Source organism: Pantherophis guttatus, chromosome 5 (genome assembly GCF_059756535.1).
Source record: "Pantherophis guttatus breed Tessera chromosome 5, ASM5975653v1, whole genome shotgun sequence".
Taxonomy (NCBI): Eukaryota; Metazoa; Chordata; class Lepidosauria; order Squamata; family Colubridae; genus Pantherophis; species Pantherophis guttatus.
Genome location: NC_142067.1, coordinates 98,248,865 through 98,263,694, shown reverse-complemented (window position 1 = coordinate 98,263,694; position 14,830 = coordinate 98,248,865). Strand labels below are relative to the sequence as shown.

Genomic DNA, 14,830 nt, shown 5'->3' with positions numbered 1-14,830 from the left:
ATACAAAGTCAGCTTATTGCCCCCACAAACCGGGTCCTCATTTTACCTACCTCGAAAGGATGGAAGGCTTGAGTCAACATAACCTCACACTAACAATGGCGGGGATTCACTTAACCGCAGCAAAACTGATATACGTTGGCCGTGGTTATGGGTTATGTGACTTTCAGTGGTGTTCTAGATAGGAATATATCTTAGTAGTAGAAAGTACCATGTTTCCCCTAAAATAAGACCCACCCCAAAAAGAAGCCTTATGTTTTTGAATGCATGCGTTCAAATTAAGCCCTATCCCTAAAATTAACCCTAATTAAGATCCCACCCACCCTGAGGTGCAGGGGATGGGGTGAGGTAAAAAGCTAGGGTGGAGATGGGGGGATGGAGCTTCCCTACTTACCAGGCCTTGCACACCCTAATAGTTGCTTTTCCTTCTGCGGCCACTTCTTCTGTGGCCGCTTCTTTTGCAGCCCACTTCTGTGGCCGCTTGCCACCATTCGCATGCCTCACCCCTGGCCTCCTTTTCGGTGTCAGAGCCTTCCAGAAAGCCCTCTGCAGCTGAGACACTGCCCTCTGCAGCAAACTCTGTTATCAGCTGCAGAGAGCTTTCTGAAAGGCTTCTGAAGGCAAAACAGAAACCAGCGGGTGCCATGCGTGTCAATCCAGAACCAGTTTCTCAGCTGCAGAAGGCTTTCTGGAAGGCTCTGACGGCGAAACAGAGGCCGGGGGCGACACAGTTAAGCGGCGGCAACTGGCTATGTAAGAAGTGGGCTGGCAGCAGACTCCTGCTGGGCGGGGCTGTGGGTGGCACCACCGCAAGGTGAGTCAATAATTAGACCCCCTGAAAAGAAGCCCTAGCCATTTTTTTCAGGGATCAAAAGAAAATAAGACACAGACTTATTTTCGGGGAAACACAGGTAGTAACAACCTATCATTGGTGGTTTATCAAACTAATCATATAATCCTGTAGAAGTTTATTAAAAAATTCTGCTGTGTTCAGTGGGATTTACTCCTCAGGTAACTGTAAATAGATTTGCAGCCTAAAATACAAGAATCTCTTCTGAAAGACAAGAATTTAGAGTTGAATATGACAGCATAACAATGCTAAAAGGAGGAAGGTAGAACTAAATTAGTTCTTCCTTTAATTTTCTCCTGGAAATGTCAGCAAATCATGTTTTACAAATATATTAATATTTGGAGTTTGTTTTGAAAGTAAATGCAAGGATTTTGTATACAGTAAACTTCAGCAATAAATATCGATTGACCATATCTGGCATCTTACCTCAAATCTTTGGAAATTTTTGACAGTCTATAATAACATGCAGTATATTTTATTCTAAATTCCACTGATCAATTATTTTCTTATAAGATATCTAGTCCAAATTGAATGCTGAAATATAAATGGGGAGGCTTCAATATTATATTCCAAATATTTTTAAACATCTTAAATTTAGAGATGTTTTTGCTGCATAATAGATTGAAAACAAATCATTGCAGTTATTTTAATTCTGAACTTAATGTGGAAATCACCATTTAAGAATTACTGTAAATTAAATACTAAAAACTATCAGCATTTTTTGGGACACAGCATGTTTGTATTTACGACAACATGTAGAAACATGTATTACTGTAAACTGCTGGTGCAGTTTTACAACAAACCAGCATTTTTTTCTTTTTATTCACTAAGAAAGACAGAAGCTGCAAATGAAAATGCATTGTAAACAAATATTATCTAACAATTCAAGCAATGATTATCAAATGTATTATATAAGATATATAATTATATATATAATTATATAAAATATAATTATATATTATAATATATCTTATTATATAATTATATCATATAATACGATATATACGATATATACAATATAATTCTATCATATTATATAAAATCATCCCCTAATTTGAAAACCAAATTGATATCTCAGTAAGTATTTAGTAGGCAGAGTTGCAGACGGCTATTTCAGAACCGAATATGAAGTTCTCTCCCTCTATTTCAAAGTTAATGCATGACATTGAGCTGGTAATTTTTACCCATGCTGGAATCAATAATGTCTATTAGTGTAATTGGATAGAAAATCCCTTTGCTGCAGTCTTAGAATCATCCAGATGTAATATTCTCTACACCTTCTTAGAGAGATGCCTTCTAAATTGTACCTAATTTATATTGCTTCTTTCTGAAAATGGGATTTCTAAATAGTCCCTATAATGAATGAATTATAAATATGGAGTAAATCAAATGTAAGATAATGAATCTCTCAGTAGCGCTGATGCTAATGATGTTCTATCAGAATATTTATTCAGAATATCACCTGTGTTTTCTTTCCAAACATGACTATTGAGCTGTAGAGCTAATACGAATTTTTAAATATTTTTCCCAATATGCTGATAAATGACTCTCCATATGTACTGTAAACGCATTATCTTATTCTTCTATAAACAAAGCAAGGATATATTTTATGTTGGAAAAAAATAAAAAAAAATACTTTGAAAAAAAAACCAAACAAAGCAAGGATATACTAAATGGTTTTTGGTGTCTCTGTTAGTGTCCCTGTGTTGTTAGTGCACAAGAGAAGTATACTAGTTTAATACATTTGAGTGTCTTGAGATTGGCTGGGATGGCGGAAGTATACACAACCCGGTTAATAAATTTCAGAACACAGTCTGAGCACGTTCTTGAGATACAGATTTGGGTCAATTCATACATAAGCAGAGACCTCTGGGGCTTCTTCCCATGCCACTTCAACAATGTCTGGATAGCAGAAGTATGGGTGGAAGGCTAGGACCAGATTTCTTTTTCATCTCTACAATAGGACAAGTCAAGGAACTAATGTTAATGAATAAGTTCAAACAGAGGTATCCATCGCAAAGAAGTCCAGTTTAATTCTAAGAATCTGTTGTTTTAAAATAGATCTTCTGATATAGAAGAATATTAGGTTGGAGTGGCCTAGAAATCTCTTAAATCAAAATAAGTAAACACTGGCAGGATGTGGGAAGAGAATCACCGACTCTGCCAAATAACTAAAGAACTATTAATTCTTTTTTCCTCTCTTGTGAAATGCCACAATTATTTAGAGTCAGATTTCTTTTGCTGTGGCGAATATTTGTAACAGTTTTCCTGTACATACTTTTAGTGATATTTTGAACCATTAAACATATTAGAAATATTTTTGGGGATTATTAACCACAGTTCTTCCTATTAAACACCTTATTAATAATTCTGAAATAAAATATTTCATAATCCAGATTTTGTTTTTAAAAATCCATGAAAAATCCGGGAAGCAAGTAAGTGCTTTGGTTGAGAAAAACTAATATTTAATGAATGTTAACAATGCTTACAACCTTTACTGATGTGTTGTTTTAATGTTTCTATTTTGAAATGCTTCATAGTTTTACTCAGAAGTACCCACCAGTGAAGTTCTTATCTGAAAAGGACCGTAAAAGAATTTTGGTAAGTTCAGCCCTTGTTTGAGGCTAATCAGTTATTCTCAGTTTTTAAAATAAAATTAATGAAAACAAAGTTAGAAGTGGGTCCAAACTGAAAAGGAAATATCTTACTTTGTGATAAATTGTACAGGGATCCAAGCCAATCTTTTGCTGAGCCTACTCAAGCTTGAATGTCTGTGGCAGTTTGGTGGAGCAACTGTTTATTTCTGTTTTGTTGAGCATCCTACAGGCTGTCCCACTGACCCCCAGGGCTGTTTCCAATCAAATGGAAGTTAATTAACTGCTTCCATGATTTCTAGGGTTTGCCCAGTTCAGAGAAGAAACAATGTATGGAGATTAATCTTTAATTAATATTGTCAAAAAGGAGAATTGATTGAGCAATGCTTTGTTTGATATTCCATGCAGTTAAGAACCTCTTAGAAACTACTCTTTGTAATCTTAAAATAGAAAGCAATCATAAATAAAATCCCCCATAAAGGATTAGTCATAAGACATGTGCATTTCTGTATTAAAATGGAAAGGTAACAGGCTTGAACTTGGTATGTGTCGAAGTGACACTTTTAATTTCATTGAGTCTCTCAATGAATAATGCAGTGTGATTATCTTCATTTGAGCAACGTCTCGTGTGATGCATCTAATGAGATCTTTCTATATTCTGGAACAGTAGCTTTTCAAATTACTGGTGAACCATATAAGTGAGCAACTTCAGATGCATTCCAGCATATTTTTAATGTGGCCACTAACACAGTTGTTTTAAAAAAATCAGGCAATATTATTTATGTTAGCTAAAAAGTAAGCTATACAGAAATAATATGTGATTACCATCAATGATGGGAGATTAAGCCTTTCTGGAAACATTTCTATTATTTTCTTTTTCCATGGAAAATATTAACCTCATATCTGTGACTGCGCCAATTGCTTTACATCCCTCATGGTAATTTGCATAAAATAATTTCCATCCCAAATTTGACAAAGGCTCCAGCTAAGCACTCTTTAAACCTATATCACAATGTAATGTGGCCCCTAATCAACAAAACCTTTACTTTGTTTCACCCCTTGCTGCTTAGTAACCCCTCTCAGCCTCTTTCCACACTACTGGCTGAAATGTTTTCAGGTCTTCAGCAGGAGTGAAATCCATCAGGTTCTGACAGGTTCTGGAGAGTTCCTCTGGAGAGGAAATTTTTAACAGTTCAGAGAACCAGTACCGGAAATTTTGAGTAGTTTGGAGAACCGGCAAAGACCACCTCTGGCTGGCCCCAGAGTGGGATGGGAATGGGGATTTTGTAGTATCCTTCCCCTGGAGTGGGGTGTGAATGGAGATTTTGCAGTATCCTTCCCGTGCCACGCTCACCAAGCCACACCACACCCACCAAGCCACGTCCACAGAATCGGTTTTTAAAAAAATTGCCTCAGCATCTTCCAAAGCTACCCAATCAGGTGCCTTTTCAGTATCTTCCAGATTGGCAACTTCAGTGCCAATCAAATTAGTGACCTATTCTAGAAGCCCTTCATCTTGTCATTGGGGAGAAGAGCTGACCCAAAGCAGTTCCAGTTGATGGGCCCAGCTTTGTTGTGGTGAATCGCACCACTGTTGGCTTTAGAGCAAATTGCATCTCCATTATAACACAAATCTTTTTAATGTTTCATACACACCTAATATCAGTTTTTTTAAAGTTCAGTGAAATAATTATGCAGAAGAAAAAGTGCACAGTTCTTGTTTCCTATTCTCAGGCTGTACTCACAAAAAAAAATTACTTTCATAATTTAAATGTTCCAAGGGAAGTTGTATAAATGTTTTCCTTCATTGATTATATTGTGTTAATGCAGACATTTGTTGTGGTGTTCAAGTACATGCTTAGATATAAGACATACATCAGATGGTAAACACATGTATGATTCTCATGCTATCTGATACAAAGGAAGTAGCATGTAAAATGGAACAGGTTTCAAACTGTGCAAGTTAATGTTTCTATATTTATACAGAATCTCCTACAATACAGAATATTTCCTAATCCAATTTTTGTATATGCTTACACAGTACTGTATTTAAAAAGAACAGGAAAGTGCTAAAATAGTTCATTTTGGAGACCAAAGAATATGCTTAATGGGGAGATTTTGCTTAGCCAAGACACTTATTTAATTTTAAAAGTGAGCAATAGGATTGTTCTAGAATCGCTAAAATTTCTTGGTATGCACCAAGACAAATTCTTTGTGTGTCCAATCACACTTGGCCAATAAAGAATTCTATTCTATTCTATAAAAAGAAATATCAATTCCAAATAGCATATGAAAGAAGATGGAATTTCCACCTTCAGTTGTTGTGGTTGTTAAGCAGGTCAGCTCATGTCTCACTCAATTTTACAACTTTTTATGATGAGTCACTGCTGTCATTAAGTGAACAACATGATCATTTCCTCAAATGAGGGTTGTTGGGTTTTTTTGAAAAAATCACTGGACACCAGCAAAAAAATGTCACAAATTGTAGTTATGTGACTGCAGGATGCTGTAACCAGTCCTAAATGTGAGCCGGTTGCCAAATGCTGGAAATGTGTGACCACATGACTCCAGAAGAGAGTACAGCAGTCATAACTTTGAAGATGGATCATAAGTACCTTTTGGAGAATGTCTGTTATAACTTTGAATAATCAGTAAGCAACTTGTTAAGGGAGGACCACTTATACAAATGAATGAATGAATTAATAGTTTATGGTTCATAAATCTCTTATTAAAATGTTGGGCCAAAAATGTGTTGATATTAGTCTCTGTGGCATTGAGATTGGATGATGTACCATTTTGAGAAGCATTTTATTTTCTCTAAGGACATCATCTACCTGTCCTACCAAATCAGATAGGGTGGACAAACTCTTAGTCCCTTTTATAATTTTCTGTTGCATGTTCTTCTCCCACAAATCTAGTACACATGTAGTAGCTTTTGTGGTATGATTATTTTAAAAAATGCTGTACTCAGTGTTATGAACACTTCTAATCTGGCATCTGGAACCTTTTAATAAGAATTTAGTTTAAAGAACATTTTTCCTACTGTCAATTTTTTGAACATTGTGGGACAGTAATTAATGACTTGGATCCTATGGGACCCTTTGATCCTGTGGGTAGCAAATAGAATTTCACTTGCACAGTAGGACATTGTTAACTGGAACAATTTGTGGCATATCCTACAATGCTTTTGGGAAGCCTACAAACCCTTGAGGTTGTCATAATGCTGAGAATTCTCAGTGTATTTTGAGGGCACCACATTGGAGATATTTGCTGCAGTAAGTAAGTGTTGCACTGCACCAGGAGCATGTATTTATTTGCAAACATTGCTATTGATTGCTTGTATTGGGTAGACACACTAAACTTTTAACATAATTTAAAATAAAATAGATTTTTTAATCCTTAATAGATCAATATGGGTTTTTTCCTTTTGTTCACTTTATCAGTCATTTTAACTAAATAATATTAAATAATAGAGAATTATAATTTTTAAATGGGCTGACTTTCAAATTCAAGTAGAAAAACATTCCTTTTTTACTCCACATGTAATTTTCTACCCCTGCCCCCTTCGATACATTTTATCATTGTAAAAGACAGTAATTAATGAATGAATAGCCAAGTTGGCATATGTTCAAGACTCCTCCACTATTAGTTATTTGGAATATCTGCAATCACTTTAGTCTCACAGCTGCTCTATAGCTTGTCTTGGTTGAATACCAAAAATTGGCTCCTACACAGTTGACCCTTAGGAAATTGTCATATTAAACTGAAGCCCATTTGTTTTCTTCACAGTTCAATAGTGCACAGTTATTTTCTATGGTCTTTGGAATGTTGTGGGTAATTAGGACTTCTAAATGGTACCAACTAAAGATCTTTGTATTTCTATGACAAACTAGATGACCTATAATTTTTCCCCATTATCTGTGCAAAATTGATGAGAAGGCTTAAGGAAAACCAAGAGAAAATGGGCCTTTGCTCAAAATGTAGTTCTGCTTAATTCCTTTATTTAATAGTGAAATAGTAGCTGTGGGAAGAGGCCTCCTAATGGAGAAAGTGATGCAACAGTTTTGGATTGCCTGTCCATATTATAACCCTTCTGTGGACAATCTGGGTCTGCATGTCTCTTCTGTTTTGTCAGCCTCCACATCTTCATGAAAAGCTTGCATGTTAAAATGGCAAAATCCTCTGTTTGATTAAAAATTATGTTCTCAACATATACGAAATATATCCTACACAATGTGCGAATATACTGTATTGGGCACTAAAGTCCTATTTCTCTTCCTATATCTTACTTTACTTCTTTGCTAAACTAAAGGGAAATTTCTTTGGGGAGGTGAGATTGTAAACATTAGTACCTACGGTTTGTTTAATTGATCTGAAGGAAAATCTTGTATGTGGCTTCTCAGATGCTCAGATGCTAAAAGAATTTTGAATGCTATTGTTCTTTTATGTAATGTTTGTGGACTTTTTGTCTGGTATTTTCATTTAAAATAGAAGAAAAATTTATATGCAAACTGTCCTAATGCAGATAACTGGAGGAGCAGGGTTTGTGGGTTCTCATCTTACTGACAAACTAATGATGGATGGCCATGAAGTTACAGTTGTGGACAACTTCTTTACGGGCAGGAAAAGAAATGTGGAACACTGGATTGGCCATGAGAACTTTGAACTGATTAATCATGATGTCGTAGAGCCCCTGTACATTGAAGGTGAGTATCCTGAGACATACATGCTGGTTATGACAGTAAGGAAGAATTCTTCTCTTTGCATGAAGTGCTTTCTCTGTGTGGTTGGAATGTCTCTACAATAGCTTCTTCTGGTATCCTCAAGGTTGTTAAATCTCATTTTCCATAATCCTTAGACAGGATGGTGTACACTGAGTGATTATTCTGGTATTTTACATTCAATTAGAAGCTTGATACTTTCCTTTCAAGACTAAAGCAGGTTGTTTTGATCTTATTGGAGGTGTGTGATATGCTGTTCTGAACATTGCAGAAGTTTTCAGAGCTTGAAATCTTTTGAATCTGATATGATATACTATTGCATTCACCCATACATGAAGAGCTGGGTATACTGGCTTGTACAGGCAACTGTCATTGGAAGTATTGAAATTCCTAGGAAATTGATATGGTGGACGCGTTTTCCTTAATTATACCAGTATATGATTGATATAACTAGAGATCTTACCAAATTAGGATGGCCTTGGTTTTAAATTGAACAAATTTCCAAGTTCTCCAAATTTTATCCAATTGGAGTCAATTTGATATTGATCATAGCAAGTAGGGAATTTGGCCTCTACCATGCATGCATCTGAAGATTCAGACGATACAATACTGCCTTTCTTCATTGTGATTTGAAATCATATGGAGATACCATCCTGGAATGCCTGGTCCTGGTTTTTAGTATAGAGGAGAGCTTTAATTATCCTAAGAAAAGAAGAAGGAGCATCTATGTTCTTTCAATGATGGAGAATAGGAACAAGGCTTTTCAGTGACAATTTTACTCCTGCGTTTAATATATTTTCCATATCTGATTCAATCCCCTTTACCTGAGTTCATCTGCAGGTTTATTCTATAATATTTTGCTTACAGAATCAGATACTTCATAGTGCAAAATATCTTCTCCATCGGTCTACAACAAAATGAAAATATAGGTGTAGAAGTCATCATTGATTGTAATTCTTGAATTGGCATACCAAAATGTAGGCAGAAAAAAAATTCTGCCTTTTGGACTTTTGCACTTTTGGAGAGAAATTCATAAGGAACCTGTTAGCGTTGTGAATGTTTTATAAACATTTTGAATCAGTCATTGGAAAATAGTGACACAGGACTTGAAGAATTACTTTGCCATGGCTTGCTAAAGTGCCTTGCATGTTTACTTTCTGATTTTTGAGGAAGATCCTCAGTCCCAAGCAGTCCGTGACTGTGGATGAGGATTTAAAGAATTGACTACCTGGCAGAGCTGGCTTTCTTCTTATAGTTACTGTGGACATGTTCACAAGTGCTTTTTCTGGCTACCTATCTCAATCTGTTTTCTCAAGATGCATCTTGCCTACATGTGCATGTAACCTAATACAGAAGATCTTGCAGTTGAAAAATAGCTTTCACCTGTGCAAATTAATCATCTGATAATAAACTGGCGGCTTGAATTTTCCATAATATCTTTGATGGTCTGCTCTTCAGCAAAATGAGTTCACCTTGTTTCAGCTTTGGTTACCCTACACTATAGAGCAGAGCCTATGAACTATCCCAGAATTCCGAGATGTGTAACTTGCACTCTAATTCCGATTCTTTTAGGATATTGGTTACAAGAAGAGTGTCTTTCAATAATAAACGGGGTTTGACATGCATGTATCTAAAGCTGAAAAGTACTGTTATTATTTTGTTGAATCTCATAATTTTTTTAATCATTTAATGTAAAATAAATTCGATCTCTCTCTCTCTCTCTCTCTCTCTCTCTCTCTCTCTCTCTCTATCTATCTATCTATCTATCTATCTATCTATCTATCTATCTATCTATCTCTGTGTTTCTTTTTCTGTTTCTTTTCTTTTTTCCATAGTGGACCAGATTTATCACTTAGCTTCTCCAGCTTCTCCTCCAAATTATATGTATAATCCCATAAAGACATTAAAGACAAACACAATTGGAACATTAAATATGTTAGGTGAGTATAAAGTTTAAGTGCAACGTTATTTTCATGTTACTTAGGAAGGGTAAAACTCAGCATTCTCATTTAATTTTTCCATTGGCATGTCCCTCTGTAGTTGTGTATTGTTGCATATTGATCTCCTGTTTGATCTGAAATGCTAAAAAGAAGTTCTGAGCTGAATTTAGCAGTTCACACAACATGCTAAGACAAAATATGGTTTTGCAACAGACAAGCAGCATGCTGATACTTGCCACATTGCATGTACTTGTTCAGGAATTCAACTTGAGGGTAGGGTTGACAAGCCACTTGTGGAAGGGTATGCAGCTTGCACCAGCATGTGGCTCAATCAGCAGTAAATTCTTGGTTGCCAAAGACCCCATTTACAATTTTGAATACAGTTGAGGGCCCCATAGTGTACAAAGACACATTATGCATATAGACAGGTTGAATGTTTAAAGCAGTTTCTTTTAAGTATTGCAGAGCATTTGGCATGATTGAACATTGTGTTGTCAGTTTTCAACAATCATGATCAACATGGGACTCCAGAGCCAGCAAAAAGCTACCAATTGCCCAGCTTGTCTTAGCAGTGTGAACGTGTGTATTTGCATGGGTGTGTGCTTATACCTCTGTGTATGTGACAATACAGACCTAACCAGAATAAAGGCATGCTGAGCTTGTATGTGCCAACATGGTGGTTGAAGCAGCCCTTATACAGTAGCTGAATTGCCAAGAGGTTATTCTTAATAGAGAATGTAAGCAAATATTCATGTCTAATACAATTTAAAATTATTTCCATTCCATTGAGAAATTTAGTTTTGAAGCTGTTACCAAAGAACCTACTATAATAATACCAAGGCAATTCAGCCCATGCTTATCATTGAAAATTGTGACAGATTGCAGTGAGAAGGAATTCACAAATCTGGTAAATGACAGATTCTGTACCACTGCTTTGGCTCAGATAGCAAAGAATATTTAATAGTGCAGAGCAAAAAAACAATTTTATGGGAAAATGTTCAAGGCAAATCACTAAGTATTGGCTCAGAAATAGAAAAGAACATTCAGAATAGAACAGAACATTCACCAATAATATTCCTAGATGTATCTACTTTAAGAGATAAATCTGAATCTTTTTATTTAGAATAAAATTGTGCAATGTAATTGAAATGTAGCTGGGGGCACATTTGGAATTTTATCATATTAAAAAATAGTTGCAATCTTGCCCAGATAGAAAAATGGTATAACTGAGGACATGGCCACTCATAAAAGGTCATTTGCCAGAAGGCATATTGACCCAGGGGTTCCTCTTAGCCATCCCAGTGGGATCATTGTACCGCTGAAGGATCACTCCTGCAAATCAATAGGATGGGTGATTTTATTTATTTTATTTATTTATACATTCAGTTTCTGTAGCCGCCCATCTCAAACAATGACTCTGGGCAGCTTACAATTCAATATAAATATGTACACATCAGTGGTGGGTTTCAAAATTTTTTACTACCGGTTCTGTGGGTGTGGCTTGGTAGGAGTGGCATGGCTTGGTGGGCATGGCAGGGAAAGGATACTGTAAAATCTCCATTCCCACCTCACTCCAGGGAAGGTTACTGCAAAATCTCCATTTCCTCCTGATCAGCTGGGACTTGGGAGGCAGAGAATAGATGGAGGCGGGGCCAGTCAGAATTTTTACTACCAGTTCTCTGAACTACTCAAAATTTCCGCTACTGGTTCTCCAGAACTGGTCAGAACCTGCTGAAACCCACCTCTGATACACACACTGAAATTAAAACAATTAAACATTATAAAACAAAAACAAAATAGTATAGGGAGCCTAGTGGATTTTTGCCTGGGAATGTTTTGGTACCCCCAGGCTCCAAGTTGATATTCCCTGTCTTAAAATGTTGTTTGCTCTGTTAAGTGTTAAGTCAGTGTTTCTCAACCTTGGTCACTTGAAGATGGATGGACTTCAACTCCTAGCCAACTTTGCTTTGCTAGCTGGGAATTTTGGGAGTTGAAGTCTACCCATCTTCAAGTGACCAAGGTTGAAAACAACTGTATTAAGTAATTATAGATGGATTATTTGCCTGCGTACACATATATGATTAAAGCCACTCGTTATAATGGATTCTTATATCCTTTGTTTTGTAGCTTTCAGCCTTGATGTTCTTGATTTTTAATGGCAGGATGAGAATAAACTTTTCATTTTCACCTTAGATTGATCACTCACTCACTCACTTACTTATTTTATTACATTTTGGTTTGTAATCCTTTCACAGAGGTTAGAACTAAAGGGGCAGAAGGTTATGTGACACCTGCTGCAAATAACAATAAATTCCAGATTATAAATCATTTTCAACTGCCTGTGCTAATAATATAATGAACCCTCATAGCAAAGAAGTAATATACAATATTACCTGGCTACAAGCTCTTCTAAAAACTCTTAAAACTGGTACAAATTTTCTTGGCATAGTTAAATACTTCTTGAATCACACATCAGCATTTGTTCTGTCCTGAAAGAAGTGCTGATGTGTAGTATTTTACTTCAGGGTTGGTTGAAATAAAATAAAAGATATGTCTGCTCCTTTTAAAAAAATATGTCCTCTTTTTGTTAAGGTTTAGCAAAACGTGTTGGAGCCCGTCTTCTCCTTGCATCCACTTCTGAAGTGTATGGAGGTAAGAAGTGACTGATATGGGAAGTTCCACTTCATAAAGGCTTTATTGATTTCTCCACCTCACTTGTCTTCCATTTAAAGTATGAACAATTTGTTTGTTTCCTGCCACCAAACATATCCCAAACACCTTCCTCCTCCTATTTTCCCCATAACAATCCTGTGAGGTGGGTTGGCTTGAGGGAATGTGACTGGCCCAAAGTTATCCAGCCGGCTTTCATGGCTAAGGCGAGACTTGAAACTCATGGTCTCCTGATTTCTAGCCTGGTGCCTTAACCACTAGATCAAACTGGCTTTCCATAGATAATTGGCTGTATGGTGATGATGATTGACAAATCATCCATATTTTCTGTTACACTACTTTACTCTTTAATTATGAGTTACTGTAATTTGATTACATTCAACTTGACATATTGTTTTGTTCTGAGTTTGGCATCCTAATGCCATCAAAATGTTCAAATAATAGTTCCCATGTTCCCTGACCAATGGCCATTTTAATGGAGGCCTATAAGAATTGTAATCCAATTATAAAAGACAAGGTTCGTTTGCCAAGCCATGGTGTAGAAATGCAGTACAGTCAAACCTTCTTCATTGTTACTAATGGAGGTTGATTTCTTTGGGAATTTATGTTGATGGAAACTGAAATTAATTCAGATATGAAGAGATTTAAAATGTACAGTTTAAACTATATCGGTGATATGACTATTGAACAATTTGCGAACAGAATATGTGGGATATCTTAATTTTTTTATATATTCCGTTCATTCAATTTATATAAATCCCATCTCAAATATATGAGGGGGGGCTCAGAAACCATTAAAAGCAATATAAAAACACCAATACAATAAAAAACTGCAATAGAAGAACAATAAAAATATTTTTAAAACATACATTATCACATGGTATGTATGAACAATTTGTCATTGTAACATTGCAGATAATTAAAGGACCCTTTGTATTGATGGGTGTGTTCTTTTATCCTTTCTCAATTGAGTAACTGCAATAAAGCATTTTAGCAGAACTCTCTAATTATCCAATCAATTTTTTTAAAAAAAACCTCAGTTGTAAATAAATTAATTTTGTATCGGATGATACTGTGGCTCAGCAGAAAGAATTCCACTTGTTTTTAGTAGTGCCCAGCAAAAGTAAATCAAAGTAGAAATGGAAAGAATTTTTTTTTTCTTTAATTTATATGCCGCCCTTCTCCGGAGAGTCAGGGCGGCTTACAATGCGTTAAGCAATAGCCTTCATACTTTTGTATATTTATACAAAGTCAGCTTATTGCCCCCACAATCTGGGTCCTCATTTCACCTACCTTTGAAAGGATGGAAGGCTGAGTCAACCTTGAGCCTGGGGAGATTCGAACTTGCAGTAATTGCAAGCAGCAGATGTTAATCTGTTAATAACAGTGCTTTAGTCCACTGTACTACAGGCTAAAAATTACTAAAAATTGACTGTTTTAGGCATAGCTCTTTTTCTATTTTATATAAATTAAGGCAATTCTCTCTCCTTTTTTAAAAAAATCAAAACCCTGATGCCTTTCTAGAAAATTCTGGTGCTCAATAGCAATTTTTAAACTGGCTATGTTTGAGCTATATGATCAGCATATTACCTTTTTTCTAATAGATTTTGTTTGTCCTTGATTAAATTTTTTTAATGGCCCATATATTCTCTGTGTGTGGAACATACACACACACACACACACACACCTCTCAATTGACTGGGATCAATTACAAATAAATTAAGTTCCCAGAATTGCACTAAAACTATAGGTATTTCAAGGAAATTGAACAGATGGTTCCAGAAAGATAAGAAAAAGAAGTTTTCAAGACAGGAAAGACATTCACGTAACATATTGCTGAGCTCTGCTATCCATGATTCTATAGAATAGCCTTTTTTCTCCTCTGTGTGGTCCATTCCTGCATGGAATGGCTAAATAATAATAATTTTTTAAAAAATAAAATAATAATAATAATCATAGTAATAGTAGTAATAGTGATGATGATGATGATGATAATAATACAAAACACATCAAAAAATTGCAGTTTCCTTCAATAACACCAGCGGAACTGCAAAAAAA

General features: G+C 35.8%; 1 protein-coding gene across 2 annotated transcripts in view; it reads left to right on the top strand.

Moving 5' to 3' along the window:
- The window catches only part of UXS1 (UDP-glucuronate decarboxylase 1), a 51,777-nt gene that overhangs the window by 23,653 nt on the left and 13,294 nt on the right, over nt 1-14,830 (top strand). For both annotated transcript variants that reach the window (XM_034419547.3, XM_034419556.3), the window contains exons 5-8: nt 3,388-3,448; nt 7,967-8,147; nt 9,998-10,102; nt 12,695-12,754. In XM_034419547.3, coding sequence (XP_034275438.1) covers nt 3,388-3,448; nt 7,967-8,147; nt 9,998-10,102; nt 12,695-12,754 — 407 coding nt within the window. The remainder of the gene's footprint in view (nt 1-3,387; nt 3,449-7,966; nt 8,148-9,997; nt 10,103-12,694; nt 12,755-14,830) is intronic.